The sequence below is a fragment of the Lutra lutra genome, chromosome 17 (genome assembly GCF_902655055.1).
Source record: "Lutra lutra chromosome 17, mLutLut1.2, whole genome shotgun sequence".
Classification (NCBI taxonomy): Eukaryota; Metazoa; Chordata; class Mammalia; order Carnivora; family Mustelidae; genus Lutra; species Lutra lutra.
The window spans coordinates 49,937,292-49,960,921 of NC_062294.1; the positions used below are offsets into that span (position 1 = coordinate 49,937,292).

Sequence of the window (23,630 nt, forward strand, 5' to 3'; positions counted from 1 at the left end):
GGTGCCCAGGGCACAGAAGTGGAGGGAGACTTTACCAATCACATCCTCTTTTGAACCTTAAGGCATGCGAACTGATTATCTTTTAAACAGGCTGTAGTTTAAAAAAAAAAAATCAATCAATCAATCAATCAATCAACAAGCAAACCACCCCAAGCCCAGGATTCCTGGTCAAGCCTGTTAGATTGAACACTCTGCTTTCTCCTTAAGCCCACAAAGACAGCAGTCGGGTATAAAGAAGCTAGAAGTCACGTGAACCCTGGGGAAAGGAGGGAAGTGAAGGGAAGGAAATCCACACAGGCCTAGCTAGGGGACGCCGACAGCGGCAAGGTGACTGAGCCAGAAGGGAGGCTCTGGGTACCCACGGAGGGGTGTGGGGGGCAACGAGAGGCAGCTGAGCTGAGAGACTAGAACAGCAGGCACCAGGTCACTCTGAGAGTGGAGATAAGCTGAGGACCCCCAGGACCCTCCCAAGCCTGACATAGGAGACTTCAGAGGGTGAAACAGGGGGACTCCAGGAACAGTGGAGGGCGGGGGACCATGGTGAACACAGGCCTGCCCCTCTGGCATGGGGTTGGTGGCCAATGCACAGAGGTCAGACATCTGCTAGCCCTTGGACTTGAACCTCAGTGACCCTGCATGGATTTGGTGGGGGTGAAACCATGCCTTCCCATGAGATGCAGAAAGGGGCTCTCCTCAACCACGAGCCTTGGTCATCCCAGGAGCTCAGAAAGACTGGGCCAAGGACATCTCAATAACTTCCAGATCCTGCTCCCCTCTCCAGGAACACAGGGACCCTTCCCTTCTCGCCCTCCAAAGCCACAGTGAAATGGGTATTAGCTAGTATTACTGGGCCACCATCCACTCCCCTTTCTCTGAAAACTGCCCCTAACTCTCTTTGGGGGAAGCCCATCCCTCACTCTTCCTCCACATTGTTCAGGGAAGGCCAACCCCACCCCCCAGCTTTAGGTGCTGACATTCAGCCCTGGGATTTTTCCTGGAATGTCAGAAGAGTCATCCTCTCCTTCCCTTGGGTTTGCTTCGTGAACACGATGTGAACCTGGAGCCAACGAGGCCATCTTGTCCCCCCAAAAGAGAGAGCTTGCCTGAGAAAGAAGACAGCACAGAGAAACAGTATTTTGTGACCTTGATCCTTTAAGTTTTGTTTTTTTTTAAGATTTTATTTATTTATTTGACAGACAGAGATCTCAAGTAGGCACCAACATCATAGCAAAAAGCCTAGGCGGATAAACATGGGTAGGTCTTCTGCACAGAGTAATGGCAACTGTCTTTGAAAAACAGTAAAGCAAATTCTCTTTCATTCCTTTTTTGTCCTCGGTTTCTTTTGTGACCATGACACAGGGTCCTCGCTGCCCTCAAGATCAAGTCTAAATGTGTTAACATGATCTGTCCCTGAAGAGCCATTCAGGCTCTGCTCTTACCACTTCCGGTCCCACCGGCTACTTTTCAGCCAAGCCAGCCTCCCATAAATTCCCCGTTACAGCTTTACTTTGGCACATGTGGTTACCCACGCCTCCATCTTTCCACTTTGTCTGGCACACTCTTCCTTGACTCTGCCATCCACTTCTCTGGGGGCCCTCCCCAAGCTCCATACTCACTAAGGACCCTCCCCGCAAGGCTCCCCCAGCCTAGCATTGACCAATTGTCTAGTGACCACTACCTAGCACAGGACCCAACAGGGAAGAGACTCCAGGAAGCACTGGGTGGATGAATGAGAGAAAGATGAACAAACAAGGTCAGGACAGGGTTTGTTTCACTCCTGTGTCCTAGGCACCTAGCACAGAGCATGGAATAAAAAGAAGTTCATGGGAGGTATGTTCAAAGAATGAGAACAAAAGTGAAAGTGAGATAAAAACATATCAGCTTGGTGAAGAAAAGACACATTATTCAATCAATGCTGTTGGGACAAGCAGACAGCCAACGGCAAGAGAAAATAAAATAAGGATCCCTACCTCACACCTAATACCCCAAACAAACTGCAGATGCATCAAAGACTTAAACATGTCCACAAACAGGACTATAAAATTACTAGAAGAGGAGTGACTGAGTGGCACAGTCGGTTAAGCATCCAGCTCTTGGTTTCAGCTCAAGTCATGATCTCGGGGTCCTGGGATTGAGCCCAGCAACAGGTTCTGCACTCAGTGTGGAGTCTGCTTGAGATTCTCTCTCTCCCTCTCCCTCTGCTCCTCCCATTTGTGCTGTCTCTCTCTCTCTCTCTCAAATTTTTAAAAAAAAAAAAGTCTTAAAAAAAAAACTACTAGAAGAAAACAGAAGAGAAACCATTTATTATCTAGAAATAATCTTTCTAAATACACCACAAAACCTAAAGGTAATAAGAGAAAAAATGAAGAGATTTGACTAAGGTTTAAAAAAAAAAAAAAGGTTTTACATGCTAAACAACAAAACACAATAAACAAAGTCAAATGACAATATTGGAAAAAAAGATTTGTTCATTTTCTCATAGAAAGAGCTCCTGTAAATTAATTAGATGAACACCCCAATGACTTGCTAGAAAAACGGGCTGAGACTTCAGAGTGATTACTGAAAAATTCAAATGGCTCTTAGACAGATGAGAAGACGTACACCTCTGTTTGCAGGGAAGTACTAATGGAAACTGCAAATGAGAAATTGATTTATACCTCTTGAACTGGAAGAGATCAAGTGGCCTGGCCCTGTGTATGGGCAAAGGAAGGGGACCATGCTGCTCAGTGGGGAGGGGACTCTGGGTGGCAAGCAACGATAATACCGCTCACATCCCCAGAATACACACCCAGGGAATAATTACAGGGAGACACACCTGCGCAGTAGCTAAATCAGTGTCCGCACAACCTGCTGCTCCTATACACTCTTACCAAATTTTCAAAAAACTTAGCATAGTCTTTTTTTTTTTTTTAAGATTTTATTTATTTGGGACGCCTGGGTGGCTCAGTTGGTTGGACGACTGCCTTCGGCTCAGGTCATGATCCTGGAGTCCCAGGATCGAGTCCCGCATCGGGCTCCCGGCTCCGCGGGGAGTCCGCTTCTCTCTCTGACCTTCTCCTCGCTCATGCTCTCTCTCACTGTCTCTCTCTCAAATAAATAAATAAAATCTTTAAAAAAAAAAAGATTTTATTTATTTATTTGACAGAGAGAAATCACAAGTAGGCAGAGAGGCAGGCAGAGAGAGAGGAGGAAGCAGGCTCCCTGCTGAGCAGAAAGCCCGATGTGGGGCTTGAACCCAGGACCTGGGATCATGACCTGAGCCGAAGGCAGCGGCTTAACCCACTGAGCCACCCAGCGCCCCTTAGCATAGTCTTTATAAACTTTGAGACTGTCCTATCCACTTTTCCATTGTAAGTCAAAATAACTGCAAAGAGCATGAACTTCTGGCATTTGAGAGATACTGACATTTTAAAAAAATTTTTATTTTTTATTTTTTTAAGATTTTGTTTATTTGACAGAGACCACAAGTAGACAGAGACAGGCAGACAGAGAGAGGGGGAAGCAACCCCCACCCCAATGCTGAGCAGAGAGCCCCATGCGGGGCTCGATCCAAGGACCCTGGGACCATGACCTGAGCCGAAGGCAGAGGCTTTAACCCACTGAGCCACCCAGGTGCCCCAAAATTTTATTTATTTTTAAGTAGGCTCCACGCCCAACATGGGGCTTGACCTCACAACCTTGAGATCGAGTCGCACGGCTACCGACTGAGCCAGTTGGGTGCCCTCACCCCCCAGTTTTTTTTTTTTACCAGAGTCACATGCCTTAATAAGGTGGGCTGGAAAATGTGTTTGTCATAGACATCTCAAATTGTTCTTTTGTGATTCTTGAGGTTTTTACACGTGGAGCAAGGCATCATTGTATGACTAGAAAGGAGGAAGAGATTTCTTTCCATACTTTACATCCCCCCTATCTTTTCCGGAGAGCTGGGCCATCGGAAAGGGAAGAAAGGAAGGAAAACCCAGCAGATTCCTCAGGCAAGTCAGGTGAAGTTGGAGATCTGTAAAGGATTCCCTTAAAACCTTCCAAGCAGGAGTACAGGGATGGGGTGGATGTGGGGCACGTGTACCTCGGTCCGAAGCCTGCCCGCCAAGTGCCGCATAAGCTGGAGCACTGCTGTCAGCATCCTTTGGATAAGCACAACCCAGAAATAACCTCCATGTCCACCAACAGGGCCTGGTACATTCACACTCTGTACTAACTGCTATGAAAAAGAATGTGGGATGGATTTTCAAGGTATGCTGTGAAGAAGAAAAAAACTGGACACAAAAGAGAGTGAATAAATATACTGCCGTTTATGTGAATTAAACACCACATACCTAGACTATGCTTGGTCATGCACAGAATACCTCTGGAAGGTGGCTCAGGGTGACCTCTGGTGGCTCCCCCTCTGACCTCTGGCCTTAGGCATGCTCTGCCCTCAGGGCCTTTGCACTTACTATGGCTTATGCCTGAAACACACATCTCCAAATATCCACACTTCCTCACTTTACTCCAGTCTCTAATCACTCACCTCATCAGAGAGGCCTTCCTAAACCCAACCTCACAGAGCATTTACCTTCTCCCATCACACCTAATCCTTCCTTGCTTCATTCTTTCCTACTCATTGTCACCAGACACAGAATATATTTTACTTCCTTAACTTGTTTATTATCTGTCTCCTATCAGGAGAAGCTCAATACTATACGGACAGCAGAGACTTGGGTCTCTTATTAAATGGATACAGCCCCAGTGCCTGGCAGGAAGGTGTTCAGCAACTATTTCTCTCTCTTTTTTTTTTAAAGATTTTATTTATTTGACAGAGAGTGGGATCACAAGTAGGCAGAGAGGCAGGCAGAGAGAGAGAGAGAGAGAGGAGGAAGCAGGCTCTCTGCCGAGCAGAGAGCCTGATGCGGGGCTCGATCCGAGAACCCTGAGATCATGACCTGAGCCGAAAGCAGAGGCTTTAACCCACTGAGCCACCCAGGCACCCCTAGCAAATATTTCTTAATGAAAAAAGAAAAGAAGGAAGACAGGCAGGGGGGAAGGCAGGCAGGGATGGGAAACATGTACTTTCTACCACATTCAATCCTTTTTTACCACCTAAATTTTTCTACCATGTACATTACTGCTGTTCATAATGGAATTAAATTAGAAATCAGTAACAATAAGAAATCTAAAAAGGCCCCAATATTTGGAAATTAGACAACATACATCTGAATAACCCATGGATCAAAGAAGACATCACAAGAGGAACTAGAAAATACACAGAACTGAATGACAATGTAGACACAACACATCAAATTCTGTTGGATGCATCTGAAGTAGTGCTTAGAGAGGTACTTGGCTGGCTCAATCAGTAGAAGAACAAGCAACACTTGATCTCGGGGTCATGAGTTCAAGTCCCACCTTGGGCATAGAGCCTACTCAAAAAATAAAGCAGTGCTTAGAGGGAAATTTATATTTAGATATACAAAAAAGAAGAAAGTGGGCACATAGGTGGCTCACTAGGCTAAGTGTCTGCCTTTGGCTCAGGTCGTGAACTCAGTGTCCTGGGATTGAGCCCAACATCAGGCTTCTTGCTCAGTGGGGAGCCTTCTTCTCCCTCTCCCTCTGCCTGCCACTCCCCCTACTTATGCTATGTCAAATAAAATCTTTTAAAATTTTTTTTAAAAAGAAGGGGTGCCTGGGCGGCTCAGTGGGTTAAAGCCTCTGCCTTAGGCTCAGGTCATGATCTCAGGGTCCTGGGATCGAGCCCCGCATTGGCTCTCAGCTAAGCAGGGAGCCTGCTTCCCCCTCTGTATCTATCTGTCTGTCTGTCTACCTACTCGTGATCTCTTTCTCTCAAATAAATAAGTGAATAAATAAAATCTTTTTAAAAATGTTTTAAAAAGAAGAAAGCAATAATCTAAGATTCTTTTTTTAAAGATTTTATTTATTTGACAGAGAGTGAGAGAGAGAGACAGCGAGAGACAGACAAATGAGAGGAAAATAACAAGGTCAAAAGTGATTCTTTGAAATACATACTGATAAACCACTAGCAGGACGAGTGATCAAGAATAAAGAGGGGCGCCTGGGTGGCTCAGTGGGTTAAAGCCTCTGCCTTCGGCTCAGGTCATGATCCCAGGGTCCTGGGATGGAGGGCTCTCTGCTCAGCAGGGAGCCTGCTTCCTCCTCTCTCTGACTGCCCCTCTGCCTACTTGTAATCTCTGTCTGTCAAATAAATAAATAAAATCTTAAAAAAAAAAAGAATAGGGCGCCTGGGTGGCTCAGTGGGTTAAGCTGCTGCCTTCGGCTCAGGTCATGATCTCAGGGTCCTGGGATCGAGTCCCGAATCGGGTTCTCTGCTCAGCAAGAAGCCTGCTTCCCTCTCTCTCTCTCTCTCTGCCTGCCTCTCTGTCTACTTGTGGTCTCTCTCTGTCAAATAAATAAATAAAATCTTTAAAAAAAAATTAATTAATTAATTAATTTAAAAAATTAAAAAAAAAAGAATAAAGAAAAAAACAAACAAACATAAATTACCATTATCCGGCATGAAAGAGGAGACATTACTACAGATCCTACGATTATTAAAAGGATACAGCAGGAGGGGCAGTCTGGCTCAGTCGGCCCATGTGCGACTCTTGATATTGGGATTGTGAGTTGGATCCCCACGCTGGGTTTAGTGATTACTTAAAAAAATAAAATCTATCAATGAGTACTAAAAGAATATGAAATGGTTTATGCCAACAAATTCAACAACTTATATGAATGCTATATATGTTAAAAAAACATAATTTATGAAAACTGATACAAAGAAGTAGAAAATCTGAACAGTCCTATAAATACTAAGAAAATTGAATTTTGTTTTGTTTTGTTTTTAAAGATCTGATTAGAATTTATTATACTATAGTTGACAAGAAAATCCAGTTATCTCTGTGACACCTAACACTTCAATAATCATAGTATTAAGTGACGGCCTTATACCAGAACATAATACACCAAATAAAGAAGCCTAATCAAAGAGACTTCATTTACAATTTAAATCTTGGGGCAGTTTGTTAAAAAAAACCTCCTAAAGTTATAAAGCACATGCTTAAATAACATTATAGATCACGATGAAACTTAAAAATTATTTATCTAATCAAGGTGACAATAAGAGATTCTAAAGGCAAATATGTAGGGTTATATAGTTGTTAGCAAAACTTATAATATTGAGAAGTTTTAACTTTAAGTAGTCAAAGACCTGATAAAGACAAAACATAAGTTTCGGTTTTCTGGGCAGTCAAAAGAGGAGAAAAAAAACTTTGTTTACTTTTTTTTTTTTTTTTAGATTTTATTTATTTATTTGACAGAGAGAGAGCAAGATCACAAGTAGGCAGAGAGGCAGGCAGAGAGAGAAAGGGAACCAGGCTCCCTGCTGAGCAGAGAGCCTGATGCGGGGCTCAATCCCAGGACCCTGAGATCATGACCTGAGCCAAAGGCAGAGGCTTAACCTACTGAGCCACCCAGTGCCCCGTTTACATTTTCTTATCCGAGAAAACTGTCCTTTTTTTTTAAGAGAGAAAAGCAGAATTTCAATCCTATACCAGTATACTTAAAAATCCATTTATTTCTATCTTAGTCCATCCTGACCACATATAAAATTCCTTTCCAAAGATAGGAAATTGAATGTTATTAATAGCCCTCCATTGGGGCGCCTGGGTGGCTCAGTGGGTTAAAGCCTCTGCCTTCGTCTCAGGTCATGATCCCGGGATCCTGGGATCGAGCCCCGCATGGGGCTCTCTGCTCAGAAGGGAGCCTGCTTCCCTCTCTCTCTCTGTCTGCCTCTCTGTCTACTTGTGATCGATCTTTGTCAAGTAAATAAATAAAATCTTTTTTAAAAAAATAGAATAAAAAATAAAAACCTTCCCTTAAAGAAAAATGAAAGCCCAGATGGACACTTGTATCAAATATTTAGGGAGGAAATCATTCCAATTTTATACAAAATCTTGCAGAGAATAGAGAATGAGGGAACATTTTCCCAAGTGTTTAACAGGGTCAGCAAAACCATGATATTAAAACCTGTCAAAGACATTACAAGAAAATAAAATTCTCTAATATATCACTCATGATCACAGGTATTAAAAAAAAATCTTTAGGAAAATAGTGGCAAATCAAAGCCACCAATATATAAAAAGGATCACATACCATGACCAAGCAGCATTTATCCAGGAATACAAGACTGATTTAATATTCTTTAAAAAAAAAAAAAGATAACTTGCATTCATGGTAGCAATAGAACTGTGGTTGCCAGCCTCCAAGAGAGCCCCTGATAATCCCCATCTCCCGGCATTTACAGCCTTATAGTCCTTTCCCACGTTATGCTAGAGTTGGTCCATGTGACCAACAGCATATGGCCCAGTGGTCTATGTCACATCCACAGTTACGTAATAAGGCGCTGACCCTTCAGTCTTAGTCATTTTCAGTCTCGGATCGTTCTCTTTGGGGGAAGCCAGCAGCCAGGCCATGAGTAGCCCTAAGGAGAGGTCCATGGGCAGAGCAACAGAGCCCTTGGCCTGAGAGCCAGTGAAAAACTGAGCCCCGCCATCGACCAGGCCAATGAGTCAGCCAGGAAGCAGACCTCTCAGTGCCTGGCGAGCTTTCTGTTTGAGACACTGCGCCAGAACCACTCAGCAAGGCCACTCCTGAATTCTTAGGAACTGTGTGAGATAATAAATGTTTATTTTCCTACGAAAAAGTACTCAACATCACAATTCATCAGAGAAAAGCAAGTGAGTTGCCATTTTACACCAACTGGAATGGCTAAAATTAACCTGTGAATACAAGGATTACTGGCAAGGACATGGAGCAACTAGACCCACAGGAAAACTCTTTGGTGGTTTCTTATAAAATGAAGACCCCCCTATCTTTGGTGGCGCTTGGGGGGCTCAGTCAGTTGAGCATCTGATTCTTGGGTCCCATCATGTGAGTCGTGGGATCGAGCCCCACGTCTGGCTCGGCGCTCGGCATTGAGTCTGTTTGTCCCCCTCTCTCTCCTCCTCCCCTTGCTCTCTCCCTCTCTCCCTCAAATAAATAAATAAAAATCTTTAAATTAAAAAAAAAAAGAATTAACTTTATCTTATCATATAACTCAGACATCTCACTCCTAGGTATTCACCCAAAATAAATGAAAACACACTTGTACAAGAATGTTCATAGTAGCCTTACTGGTAATAACAAAAAAAAAAAAAAAAAAAAAAGAAAAAGGACACCCAAGGGTCCAAATGTCCATCATTAAGAGACTAGATAAACCAAGTAAAGCAGGCTCACATGTTGGAATAAAAGATACATACGAAGAGCAGCAAAAGAAACAAACTATTCATACCTGCAGCAGAAATAGCTCTAAAGCAGCCTGTGAACAAAGGCGAAGCTTAACGACAGGTAAAAGTGATGTATAGTGATGGCGGTCCCACAGGTGACAGAACAGGAAAGGGAGGAAACCCCAGGGGTGATGGAGATGTTTTAGAACTTGGAAGTTGGTTACGTGGGCATATGCATTTATCAGTACTCACTGAACGAGACATTTTATTTTATTTTTCTTAGAGAGAGGGAGAGAACGTGCACGAGTGGCGGGGAGGGGTGGAAGGAGAGGGAGAGAACCCTAGGCAGACGCCACACCGAGCACAGAGCCCCACATGGGGCTCAATCCCAGGACCCTGAGATCATGACCTGAGCCGAAGGCAGAGGCTTTAACCCACTGAGCCATCCAGGCGCCCCTAAACTACACCTTTTAGATCTGTACATTGTTATATAGATATTGTACAATAAATGACATGCAAAAAATAAAATAAAAATTAAACGCAAGAGGAATGTGGGAGCCAAGGGGTTGATTTCTTATTCTTTGTTCCTCAGGGAACTTGCTCCTCGCTGAGACATGTCCCCACTCATAAAAACCAGGACAATCACATAAATTCCCTAATAAAGTGATTAATATTTGCTGAGATCATAGGAACCATAATGAATGAAAACTGTTATCATCAGTTAAGAAATTATGATCAAGAGTAAATAGCTTCGAGCCATGCCCTGTCCAGGAAGGCCCTTCCTGGCTGTGTTCCAGTCCGCTGCTCGCCCACCCCAACACTGCCCCGGGCATTTCAAGACTCAAGCTTCCACCCCCGGATGGAGGGATGTGGTCCCCTCCTCCATCACTGCCTCTGGAGACAGCAGGGACACACGCTGCCACCAGTCAGCAGAGGGGACACGACTGGCTCTGTCTACCCAGCATCTAGGGGAATCCCATGTCCTCCACACTGGGTCCAAAGGATTCAGCAGTGACGAACCCTGCCCTTCAGACAGGCCCATCAGACTGCCTTCCTCGGGCTATGACGACTGGCTCAAGATGGGCATGAGCCATCTGGACCACCGAGATTCAGCCTGGGAATCTGGGTGGGACTGCTGGGAAGAAGGACCTCTCTGGGCCCCAGAGTCACCAGGCAGCTAATTAATATCCTCAAATGTGAGCTCTGCGAGAGCAGAGGATTTTTGCCTGTTTTGGTGACTGCAGAGTTAGTCAAACTTCCTAGAATAGTTCCTGGCATCCAGCGGCCACTAAGCAAGGCTCCGTGGAGTGAGTGGATTATACAAGCATGTCCTTGTCCCAGAGAATAACCCCACCGCTGGCCCCCACCGATACCCGGAGAGACCACCTTGACTCAGTACACGCGGCATCGGGGAGTTTCGGAGGCACAAGGGAGGCAGCTCAAGGCTAGGGGTGCTCGGAGCCGGGTGGTCCTGGATTCAAGTCCTGCCTCTGCTACTTACTTGCTGTGACCTTGGGCGAATTTCTCCACCTCTTGGCATTTCCAATTCCTCTTTCTCAAAATGGAGATCGTTCTTCTTGGCTTGTGGGGAAGCTGGCACATTCAGGGCTTTGCATGACTTACATCAGGTCACTGAACAACTCTGCTCAGTTTCTTCAGCCATTAAGGTAGTATTCGTGCTTACATGACCAGTAAGGCGACTTTATATTATTCTTTTTTAAGATTCTTTTTTGTTTGGGGCGCCTGGGTGGCTCAGTGGGTTAAAGCCTCTGCCTTCGGCTCGGGTCATGATCTCAGGGTCCTGGGATCGAGCCCCGCATCAGGCTCTCTGCTCCACAGGGAGCCTGCTTCCCTTCCTCTCTCTCTGCCTGCCTCTCTGCCTACTTGTGATCTCTCTCTGTCAAATAAATAAATAAAATCTTAAAAAAAAAAAGATTTCTTTTTTGTTTTTAAGTAATCTCTACATCCCATGGGGGGCTTGAACGTATAGCCCCGAGATCAAGAGTTGTGTGCTCTACTGACTGAGCCAGCCAGGTGCCCCTGCTGTATACAAGTCTCTACTGTCTTGTTAATAATATCCTTCCCTGCTGTTAGAGTCTGGAAGCACCATTCAGCCCCCTGACCTCCCAGATAGCAAGCAGTGGTATGAGACTCAATTCTGGCCAATAAACAGTGAAGGAAGTCTCTTGGGGGCTTCAGGGAAAAGACTCTTCTGTCTGAAGAGCACACTCGCATTTCCCAGCCCCACTCCATCCCTCCACACACACACACACCCACACACACACACACACTCACATACACATACACTCCCTCCCTTGGACACTGCTGTATAAAGGCATGATGTCTGGATCTCCAGCAGCCCTCTGAAGACTTGAGGAGAGTTACTGCCTGAACACGAAGATGGTAGAGACAGAAAGAGTCTCAGGTCCCTAATGACACCACCAAGCCACCAAGCCACCAAACCAACCACAGAGTCACCTTCCTCCACGAACAATAAATATCCTTTTGATTTAGGTTTAATTAAGATTTCCTGGCTGGGTTTTCAATTAAGCACAGAGGAGCACAAACCGATTCCTATCTTGCTCTTTCTTTCACAATAAACGTATATGACTTTCGTAAATTTAGTAAGTTGCTTCAGAAAACTTCAAAGGAGGGGCACCTGGGTGGCTCAGTCGGTTAAGCATCTACCTCCGGCTCAGGTCATGATCTCAGGGTCCTGGGATCAAGCCCTGCATTGGGCTCCCTGCTCAGCAAGGAGCCTGCTTCTCCCCCTGCCTGCGTGCTCCCCCCCCCGACAAATAAATAAATAAATACATAAATAAAATCTTTTAAAAAAAGAAAACCTCAACGGAGAAGAAAAACCTAAAGCCCCAAAATAACATAAACTTTGATCCAATTTAAGAAGAGAAATAATAATGGCTACACATTAGGCCCTCAGTAGAGGGTAGCTGCTGTGGCCTTATGCTCATCGAAGGCAGGGCCTGAGTGGGTCTGACAGCAGAGGGACAGCTTAGTACACAGGGGGACCGAGGGAGCTCCTGAGGCCATCACCAGCTATATGGGGGTATGAGCTGGGGCTGACTGGAGCTGGAGAGCAGGAAAAGAGGAGCCAAGAAGCTGGAAGCGGGGTAGGACTCCAGGGAGGGACAGAGGGACATCCTGGGGGGGCCGAGCCTTCAGGGAAGGTCTCTCAAGAAATGACTAGAGTTTCAAGGAGGGGTGAGCACAGAGTAGACAAGGTGTTTCTCTGGGGCACAGGAAGAAAACGTCAGAACTTATGCTTATGTCTTGAAAGAGGAAGAGGGAAGGAGGAAGAAGGAAAAGGGAAGAGTAACAAGATAAGGGAATGGGGGGAGGAAGAGAAGAAATCGAGCTTCTCTAGTGCCTCTCAGCAGACAGGTGTCATCAGCAAACCCCAGATGCTGAAAGGGCGGCACGGGCGCCCTCTCCTGGCCACTCTGCGTAATGCAGCCCAGGCTGATGGACTCCTGGGGATATTCCCAGACTGTGATTCAAACCAGCCCGCACAAAAGGCCTTCCTAAAAAAGACTCCTGCTCGGAAACCATGGACTGAAGATTTAAACAATGTGAGATCAGGCAAATTCCAACAAGTGCCTCTGCATATGAAGGGTGGGCCTGAAAAATGAGCAGCGGGATTAAATGGAGCCAACGGCACGCTTCTCTCATTTGGCTCTCTGTGCCTCCCTTAGGTCTTTGCCAGCTCTGACAGCTGAACACAAAGAATGTCAAAACTAGACTCTTACGAAGGGCTACACCAAGAGTTTCCAAATGTATTTAACAATGTCTGCGTAAGAAAATATTTTTAACGAGAGCAAAAATATTTGGGCAGCCATGAATATATAAACTAAAATATTTTTAAAATATTAATTCCAGGGATGCCTGGGTGGCTCAGTGGGTTAAGTGTCTGCCTTGGGCTCGGGTGCCCAGCCTCAGGCTCCTTGCTCATCGGGGAGCCAGCTTCTCCCTCTGCCTCTGCTGCTCCCCTGGCTTGTGCCCTCCCTCCCTCTCTGACAAATAAATAAAATCTTTAAAATGTGTATATTAATTCCATACCTTCCAATTTTTAAAAAAGATTTTTTTAATTTATTTGTCAGAGAGAGAGAGAATGAGCACAAGCAGGGGGAGCAGCAGAGGCAGAGGGAGAAGCAGGCTCCCCGCTGAGCAAGGAGCCTGAGGCTGGACTTGATCCAGGACCCTAGGATCATGACTTGATCCAGGACCCTGGGATCATGACTTGAGCTGAAGGCAGATGCTTAACAGGCTGAGCCACCCAGGCATCTGCCACACTTTCTAATTTTTTTTTTTAAGATTTTATTTATTTGACAGACAGAGATCACAAGCAGGCAGAGAGGCAGGCAGAGAGAGAGAGGAGGAAGCAGGCTCCCTGATGAGCAGAGAGCCCGATGCGGGGCTCGATCACAGGACCTGGAGATCATGACCCGAGCCCAAGGCAGAGGCTTAACCCACTGAGCCACCCAGGCACCCCCACACTTTCTAATTTTTAACATTTTAAAATGCATACAACATATTCACTGTATTATAGTGCTGACCATACACACACACACACACACACACACACACAGAATGCACAACATGTTTCCTTACCAAGAGACCATAATAAAAGCAGTGTGTGGAGGTCACCAGCAGCAGCCTGGCTGTCAGGCAAGAGAACGCCTGTGGTGCTCTCGAGATTATAAATAGATTCCAGGGAAGTGATTTTTCAAACGTTCATGCGATCCTCCAGACAATGTTAAAAATAAAAACGTCCAGCCCTTCCTTCCCCAGATGGACCCAATCAGGACCCACAGGTGGCCCTACTGGGTAGCTAGGGGGAGCACCCCACAAAACTTTTCTTCCCCTCTTCAGATGTCTGTCAGCACACCAATCCTCTCAGCAGCTACGTTTCATCTGGTATTTATTTAGTCCTTGTACTGAGCTCTGAACGTCAACTGTATCATTTCTCAAAGTTCTAGTTGGTTCTTGTTCCAACTTCCTGGTAATTTCTGATTGTACTCATGTTTCCATAGCCCTATTTTATCCTTTTCCTATATAAACATATTTTATACCCACATCTTTTCATTCTGATAGCCACAGTGGAGGTCTTGACCTCCCATGTTTTGTGTCTGGTGACTCTCACTCATGGTGCCTCTTTTTCTGTATAGTGTGTAATTCTGTATCACGAGATAGGCCCCAACTCCACCTGAAGGAATTCTCCAAGGCTCAGTCAGAGGGAGCACTCCTCCAGAGAGGTCTTGTCCTTGTCAAGTGCACACAGACCTGGATTCACTCTCAGCTTGCTGCTTCTGGCCTTTCAGAGAGTATAATTCAGTCCCCCAGGCCCACAGGAGGGACAGGCAGTGTTCTCAGAGGAGACATTTTCCATCTCCATCCACCCCTAAGGCTGTGCCTTTGCAGGGTGGGTTTTTTCCTAGTTTACCCTGTCCCCAAGGGGTACTTTTCCTGGGATCTGGTTTTACACAAGATAGTCCCCTGCCAAGTGTTCCCACAGGATAGCCCCTGTCCCCAAGACCATATACATCTGCCCACATCCCCATGAGTATATAAGGCACCTTCAGTACTTAACTCCCCTCCTTGGCTCCCTGCTCCTGCTTTCTCCTTGCTCTGGGAGGAGTCAGTTTCCTTCCCTGCAGGTTCAACATTCCTTTCAAAGGATGCTTTAAGTATTCTGTGAAGCATAAGGTAGTGGGAGGCCCTCTACTGCGCCATACTGCCCTCTCTCTGCTTGACTCAGAGACAGAGCTCCAACCCCAGCTCCTAATCAGACACACAGGGTCACTGCCCGCTGCTAGTGAGAAGCATTCTCGGGAAAGCCCAGAGCCTTCCACCTGTGGTCAGCCTGCGAGTGCTGACTGAGGGAAGAGGGACCCATACCATGGGCAGGCGGGAAGTACTGCAGGCCAGGAGTGCACGAGAAGGATCTCAATGGAAGGTTTTGCATTAAGAGGACGAAGAGGATGAAGACAGAAGCAATGACCATGATGCCTGGCATTTCTAGCCACTCAACAAACGTTTATGCGGCATTTCAGGGCTGGGGCACTGTTGAACACTCCACGGGTAGAAACCCATGGAATCGGCCTAACAATAAGGGTACAGACAGCGAAACTGAGGCCCAAAGAAGCTCAGTGGCCTGGCCAGGGTGACAAGGAACGTGGTGGGACTGGGATCCACACACAGGCGGCCTAGCTCCAGAGGAGGGGTACTTGGTGGCTCAGAACAGAGCTCAGGAGGCTGAACTCAAGGTGTGAGCAGGGGAGAATTCTTTTCCTCACCTGTTTTGGCTTCCAAAGGCTGCCCGCCCCTCCTCCACCTTGCAAACCAGCCCGGCAGCATATTCAAATCAGTCCCTTTCCCGCCTCCCTCTTTCACTTACAAGGACCCGTATGATTACACTGGCCCGCCTGGATAAGCCAGGACACTCTCCTTAGGCCCAAATCCTTGATTTAATCACATCAGTAAAGTCCCCTCTGTCGTGGAAGGAACACATTCAGCAGGTTCCTGGGATTAAGATGGGGACATCTCTGGGGGGCAATTTGCGGCCTACCATGAGTAGTACACTAGACAAAGGACCAGCATACTCTAAATGAATAGGCAGAAACAAACTGGAATTTTCCCACTGCCCAGACGCACCCCATGGCCCCTCTGGAAAACATCAGCGATGCCCTCAGCAAGAGCGGTCCCAACCCGCCCAGCGTCACCAACCTTTTATTTTTTTCTCCCCCAGATAGCCGTATTTAAAAAGATCCTTGCCGGCACACAGGCTCTCCTTTGCTCTCCCACTGCTTCCTTGCAGTAGATTCAATAAACTTGTGTCTCCTTTGTTGGGCCTCGGGTGAATTCTTTCACTGCCCAGCCCGTGCTGCAGGCCCCCACCCAATGCGGCTGCCCCACTTTGGTGGCCCTCGTGGGGACCCTCTGCAGCCCAGGACTCTCCCCTGATTCTCTGGGAATTTCCTGGCACTTCCCCTCGGTGAGGATCCAAAGCCCCAGGGGGATCCAGCCCGCCTGCCCTTGCCCCAAAGGGTGAAGGATTTCCCCCTCGTACCCTTGGGAGGGATCCTTCCCTCCCTCTCCTTTCTCTTTTTGGCCCTTCGACAGCCTGACCCTCATACCCCTCAGACAACACATTACGGACTCAGATGGGACCCTCCCCTGATGCTGGCTCTCAGCCACCTTCCTCCTCCTCCTCTCCACCTTTTCCCTTCGTTCCCGTGGGTCCAGCCACCATCTTGATCTACAGACACATTCCTAAGCGTCTGAGTGAATCCACCAATTCCATATACAAGTCATGGTCCAACAAGAATTCCAGCCCATACCATCCCAGGGTCCCCTTTCCTAAATCCCTTGGCTCTGGCCACCAAGGAAGTTCCCCCAAATCATCTATCAGCATGTTAAACTAACACCATGCTCTGGTGTGTCACTGCACAGAACCCCTGCTAGACCACCTGTCCAGGAAGGGACAGTGCCCCCCCCCCGCCACCATGAAGCAGCTACTGAAGATGGGAACTCTGCCCCAGTGCCAGAGATCCATCATTGTCCATCTGTGTTGGGGGGGCAGCAGTGTAGAGGCCACCTTTAGGCAACAGACTTGAGCAGTGGAAACCTGAGTAAGCTCAAAGGGCCCACGGTGACCCTCTGGCTGAATGCAGAGGCCCAACAGACAGCCCACCTGGAAATATCCATAAGCCCCAGCTGCCCAACAGGTTACTTATAACCAGGCACAGGTACCAAAAAAGGAAAATTCCACATGTTCTCCTACCTCCTCACTCCCCCTCTTAACTGTAGCCCCTACCACTGCCTCCTGGCAGACAGTCTCTCCTTTGCTGTCCTGCCCGCTGCTCCCTTGTTGTGTATCCAATAAATTTCTATCGAAAGAAAGAAAGAAGGATCCCTGCTTCCCCTCCACAGCGCATCACTGATGATCTATGCTCCTGCATTTACTGTTCACACCCACCACTCTGGCCTCTGCTGGGGGAAGACAGCCAGCCCACCCTGCTGAGTCAAAAGAACTTCAGCCAGAGGCACAGATGCTAGATGTGCCGGTCAGCACTGGAGGCCTGACCCAGAACACACAGCTGCTATCAGCTCTGGAAAATTCCGATCACACGGGGAGGGCCACAGCAAAGGGCAAGCAGCAGCATGAAGATGGAAACAACGTGATTTTTAAAGTATCAATATCAGCACAGTCCAATATGTAATAACATCATGGCCCACTAGACCTATCCCAAACGGAGCGCCTGGTCCTTTCTGTCCAACCAGGTCACGCCCACTCCAGGGGAAATCCTGCCAGCATGGTCTTCTAAACAAATCTACTGGGTATTCATTACCAAGGGGAAAAGGAAAGGTTCTTTCAGTGGTCACCACCTTAACCGAGAGATCCAAGTCTCCATCACAAATGACGGAACAAACAGACATTAGGAGCCCCCTGAGGTGATGTCCTCAGGACACACCGTCATGTGTGTGGGGTTCTTGCCAAAGATGCTGAGTGTGAATCAAATCAGAGGAAGTAGTCCGAAAACTCCAGGTTGTGAGACACTATGGGACAACTGGCTTGGATTCTTCCAAATGTCAACGCCCTTAAAAAAAAAAAAAAAGAAAGAAAGAAAAAAACAAGAACATGAGTAGAGAGGAGGATCAGTAAACTTCTTCTGTAAAAGGCCACAGAGTCAATATTCTAGATTTCTGGGCCATAAAACCCATCTCTGAAGCCACTGACAATATGCAAACCAACAGGTGTGCCAATAAAACTTTATTTACAAAGACAGGCTGTGGGCGGGATTGCTGGGCTCTGTAGATTAAAGGATAGTAAAGAGGCATGCTGTGCTCGCTTTGGCAGCACATGTACTAAAAACAGACGCTAATCAAAGGCAGTGCATGATCCCTGAGCGGATCTTAGATTAAAAAGAATAATAAATAGGGGCACCTGGGTGGCTCAGTCAGTTAAGCCTCTGCCTTTGGCTCAGGTCATGATCCCAGGGTCCTGGGATTGAGCCCCCCATCGGGGCTTCTCCCCTCTCTTTCTGCCTGCCTCTCTGACTACTTGTGATCTCTCTGTCAAATAAATAAATAAATATCTTTTTAAAAAATAACAATAATAAAAAATAGCTAAAAAGGACATTTTGGGAATAACTGGAGAAATCAGATTATGAGCTACATACTAAATATTAGTTATATATTAAATAATATTGGTATCAATATCATTATTATCAATGTTAAACTGTTCAGGTGTGATATCGGTGCTGTGTAATATATGAAAATGTGTTTGCTCTCAGGAAACACTGGCTAAAACATTTAGGAGTAAAGTGTTACATCCATAACTTATTTTCCAATTGTTCACCAAAAAAAAGTGTATACATATATAAACACATCCATATACAAGAATGAAGACAGGGGCACCTGGGTGGCTCAGTGGGTTAAAGCCTCTGCCTTCAGCTCAGGTCATGATCCCAGGGTCCTGGGACTGAGCCCCACATTGGGCTCTCTGCTCGGCAGGGAGCCTGCTTCCCCCTCTCTCTGCCTACTTGTGATCTTTGTCTGTCAAATAAATAAATAAAACCTTAAAAAAAAAAGAATGAAGACAAAGCAAATCTGCTGGAAGCTAATAACTAGTGAACTAGGTGGTAAAGTTCGGTAGGTGGTAAAGTTCGGTAGGCGGTAACTGATGACTATCCCATTCTTCCTTTCATTTTTAATAATTATTGTTCTAAGTTTATTTATTTTTTTAGTAATCTCTACTCTCAATGTGGGGCTCGAACTCATGATCCCAAGATCAAGCGTCACATGCCCTTCCGACTGAACCAGCCAGGTGCCCCTATACCATTTTTTCTTTCAACTGTTCTGAGGGTCTGAAATTTTAAAAAGAATGGGAGAAGAAAAGTCTCCAGAAACTGACCCTTCCTCCCCACTCACCTCCCACCTTGAGTACTGGGCTCACCTCCTCCCTGCATCCAACCTCTCCCTATGATTGCCAAAGGGATCCTATTAACATATGCCTCAGACCCTGTCCCTCCTTCTGGTGAGACCCATCCACTCAGGAGCAATGTCCACGTAGCCATTCATCAAACCTACCAGGCAAACTCACCTCAGGGCCTTTGCATGTGAGAGAATGCTTTTTCTCAGGTACCTGCACTGCTTGTTCCTTCCTCTCCTCCTATTCTCACTGAGGTCTCCCTGACACCCCATGGAAACTTCCAGCCTTCCCCCAGACAGTCCTCTTTTTGCCTCCCTCATGTTTTCTCCAGAGCAAGTACTGCTAGCTAATATAATTCATATTTTAATTCATATTCATTTATTTTGTTTACTGGCTGGCTACTCCCTCACCCCATCCCCGCCCCAAGAATGTAAAATTCCCAAGGACAAGATTTTTTTTTGCCGTTGCTTCTTTTCTGTAACCACACCATCTACACAACAGCCATATCTTGGTGCCACCCACTGACTTAACATTTGAAATCCATTCACTCCTCATAACAACATAAGTATTATTTACAGCATAAATGCACAGAGCCTATACACAAAATAACAGCGCCTACCTCGTAATTTGTGAGGATTTAAGGATGGAAGGCCAGTGAAGTGCTTAGCGTAGGGTCTGGCACAAAGTCGAGTGCCCATTAAATGTTGCTATTATATAATACCCATTGTACAGGAGAGAAAACCGGAGCTCCGAAGAGGTTAAGTGACTCGGCCAGGGGGTGGGGTGGGTTGTGCAGATGAGAACCCATGCCAGTCTGACCCAAGAAGCCACTTTCTACACGGGGGCGCTAAGACACATCACACGGTTTATGGGAAAGCCAGTGGCAGGAAACAAACTTGCTCTGGGATTCAAGTACTGACCCTGGCATAGACTCCACGTGTGACCTGAGCAATTCACTTCTGGTCTCGAGGCCTGTTTGCTATAAACTAGGGAAGTCATTTCCCCTCCCTGACGTGGGGACAAAAACAAGCGAGGGTCAAAGGAGAGAGCTTATAGGAGAGCACTTTGGTAACTTTCTCCATTCTCAGATCCGCAACTCTGGCAGAGGCCCCACAAACACCAAAGGACCAAAAATTCTGCAAACTTATGAGTGCACCCACACTCACAAGGAATAAAGGTACGCTCCCCTTAACCATCTGGCCTTGGTGCTCCCCGCACCCCCTCGACATCATCCCTGCGGTCTGGTGAGGTTTTCCTCACCCTTCAGATCCCCGCCCAGAGGTCTCCTCTGTCAGAAAGCCCTCCCTGAACGCCATGCCAGGTCAGGCACCTCACCGCCCAGGACAAGAGGGCAACTGAAGCACGGGGTGGGGTTTTGGAACTCAAATTATCTAAGAGTGGCCCGGCAAACCACCCGGTCAAGTCTCTCCTTAGTCCCGCCCCCAACTCCTCTCGTCCTGGGATGTCCCACCCATATTACTCACTTCTCCCCTACTATTGGTTCGTCTGGACGTCAGTCTCCACGCGCTCTCTTCCTCTATTGGTTTGTATTCCCCCCAGCGTCCCGCCCCGCTCCCTGCCCCACGCCTGAGCGGACTATTGGGTAACCCCCATGCCCTTCTTCCAGGATCCCTCCCTATTGGCTGCAGGACTTTGCCGGTTCGGGCTGTGATTGGTTGTAAAGAGAAGTCCATCCCCTGAGCAACCACCAGAGAGGGGTTGGAGAATGAAAAGGTTGGAGGGACGTGGGGTCAAACTCACGCTGAGCCGGCGGGAGGCAGATATAGGTCTTGAAGAACTCGCTCCGGCGGGCGGCCTCCTTAATGCGGTTGGCAAGCGGCTTGCTGACCTGCCGGATGCCCAGGTATAGCAGCTTCGCCATAGGAAACGCGCCCACCACCATCTTGGCGGTCGCACGGGGCACGCGCAACCTTGCTGACTGGGCGGGGCGCCTCCGATCTCTCCCTCCCCCGCCCTCTCGTCTCCGTGCGTGCGTACGTACGTACGCTCGGGGGTGGAGCACTGCAGGAGCGCTCCCTGATGTCACCGCGTCGACGCTGACGCCTGACGTCCGATCGCTGAATATGCAAATAAAGGCGGTAGTGAGGCGGGTCAGGGGGCGGTGCCGTTAAACGGCTGTTCGCCGGAGCGTGGTTGGATTCCCACGCCCGCCTTGGCTGCTGTCGCCGTGTTCCTTCGTGACGTCTTGTACATAGGTGGCTTCCCCGCTTAAAAGAGGCTCTTAATTAGTCCTAATTAGGGATAATGAGTCCCAGATACGCTTTCCTCTCAGGTTAGACCTCTCCCTGGGAATAAGAAGAAACCGACCCTGTAGTGAAACAGACCTGGGCTGGGATCCCAGCTCCGCCATTTACTTGCTTGTGATGTTAGGCGAGTGACGTAACCTTCCTGGGCATCAGTATTCCCATCTACAAAATGGGAACTATAAGAACACCTTGTTGGGTAGTTGTAAGGCTTGCATGCAAATATTGAATGTAAAAACAGTGAGGGAACCGTGGTAGGTGCTTAGAATGGTGCCAGGCACAGCCCCCGAGAAGCAGCCCTTATTGCTCTGCGGGTCTGAACACTGTCCTGAGGGTGCATTTCATCCCAGAATTAGCGAATCCAGCCCTTTCCTGAGGAACTGACCAGCGGAGGCCCAGAGAGGGGGCCGCGGGAGAAGGTCTCTCAGCCCCCAGAAGGTGATGGCCCCGTGTCTTGGCTGCTAAAACCACACCCGTTCTCAAGCAGCCCCACTTCCTCCACTGGTGGGCGAGGGTCCCCAGGGAGCTGGCTCAAGGAGTTTAAGGACATGTTTCAGGCTGTCGTCCTTTAGCCATCAGGGAGCAAGAACATATAAACAAGGTCAGGAAAGGGTTGAGAGAAATTTCTGGATGGCGAGTCTTGGTGGGTAATTGAGAACGTCTAAGAGAGGGAAAGGGGAAGAGAGAGGAGCAGAGGAGCAGTGTGTAGGCGGAAACCCCATCGGGGCCCCTCGGCCTTCAGGGCTTTCCTCAGCATCCACTCCAGCTCCTTTGTGTCCTTTTGTCAAATCCCTGACACAAATAGACCTCCATTTCTCCATCAGTAATAATGATGGCACTGACATGCATGAACCCAGATATTCTAAATTCCTTAAAATACCAAGACTCCATAAAAACAACCTTCCCGGGCGCCTGGATGGCTCCGTCAGTTAAGAGTCCGACTCTTGATTTGAGCTCCAGTCATGATCTCAGGGTCGTGAGATGGAGCCTGGCAGGTCAGGTTCCGCACTCAGCTGGGAGTCTGTTTGGGATTCTTCTTCAGCCCCTCCCTCCGCCCCGCCCCTACTCCCTCTCTAACAAATAAATAAAACCTTTTTAAAAAAACAGGGGCGCCTGGGTGGCTCAGTGGGTTAAGCCGCTGCCTTCGGCTCAGGTCATGATCCCAGGTCCTGGGTTCAAGCCCCACATCGGGCTTTCTGCTCAGCAGGGAGCCTGCTTCCTCCTCTCTCTCTGCCTGCCTCTCTGCCTACTTGTGATTTCTCTCTGTCAAATAAATAAAAAATAAATAAATAAAAATAAAAAATAAAAAAACAAACAAAAAACAAAAATAAACAAACAAAAAAAAAACTAACCACAACACTTTGCAAGATCCCTTCTGGACTGAAGGTGTGATAGAGCTTGGGGTCTATTCAAGGTCCATTATCTCCTTGGGATACCCCCCTTCCCATTTTACAGACGGGCCAACTGAGGCTAGGGGAAGAAAAGGATTTACCCAAAGTTCCAGGCATAATCAGGATGGAGCCAAGGCTGGGATTTCTTGAGTCCCAATCAAGTCATCTCCTGATTCCTGAGGGTGGTAGTCAGGGGGCCTAGGGGCCTACTCAGAGGGTGAGGTTCCCAGGATGGATTTAGGAAACTTCCAAACTGTACGTGACTTTTTTTCTGTTTATTTCATTGCTGTTTCCTCAGCTCCTAGAAAAGTGCCTGGCACACAGTAGATGCTCAATAAATATTTATTGAATGAATGGGAATGAGCATTTCATGGAGGAGTGGAGTGCAGGCTTTCATCTGATTCTCCGAGGGCACTGTGTTCCAAAAGGTTCTGGCCCCTTACATCTCCATCCCAGTAGCTTTATGGCTTTAGGGTGGGAAAATTACTGGGCCCCATAGATCCCAGGCTTCCCTCTTTTCTCTCCGCACCCAGTACCAAAGCCCCAACTTCCTGCATCTCAGTGATCCCCCCTCCCTTCCTGTAAAACCATTTTCCTCATTAAGTTCATTTTTTTTTTTCTCATTCCCCTCCGCCCTCCTCTTCCTTTCTCTGAGAAGGGTTTCCAGGAACCTCTTCTGGGAACTTCTGGGACAAGGCGGGGTGTGTATGTGTAGGAGGATCTTCACATCTCATCAGGAGCTTGGAGCCTATTATACATCCATTGGGAG

At 47.3% G+C, this 23,630-nt stretch overlaps 1 protein-coding gene across 3 annotated transcripts in view; it reads right to left on the reverse strand.

Annotated features, from left to right (window-relative positions):
- OPA3 (outer mitochondrial membrane lipid metabolism regulator OPA3) overlaps positions 1 to 21,237 on the reverse strand; it is a 73,151-nt gene extending 51,914 nt beyond the window's left edge. The window contains exon 1 of one of the 3 annotated variants that reach the window (XM_047712601.1): positions 20,968 to 21,237. In XM_047712601.1, coding sequence (XP_047568557.1) covers positions 20,968 to 21,109 — 142 coding nt within the window. In that variant the 5' untranslated portion in view covers positions 21,110 to 21,237. The remainder of the gene's footprint in view (positions 1 to 20,967) is intronic. The other 2 variants (XM_047712600.1, XM_047712602.1) reach the window with 2 other exon arrangements.
- Positions 21,238 to 23,630: the final 2,393 nt, after the last annotated feature.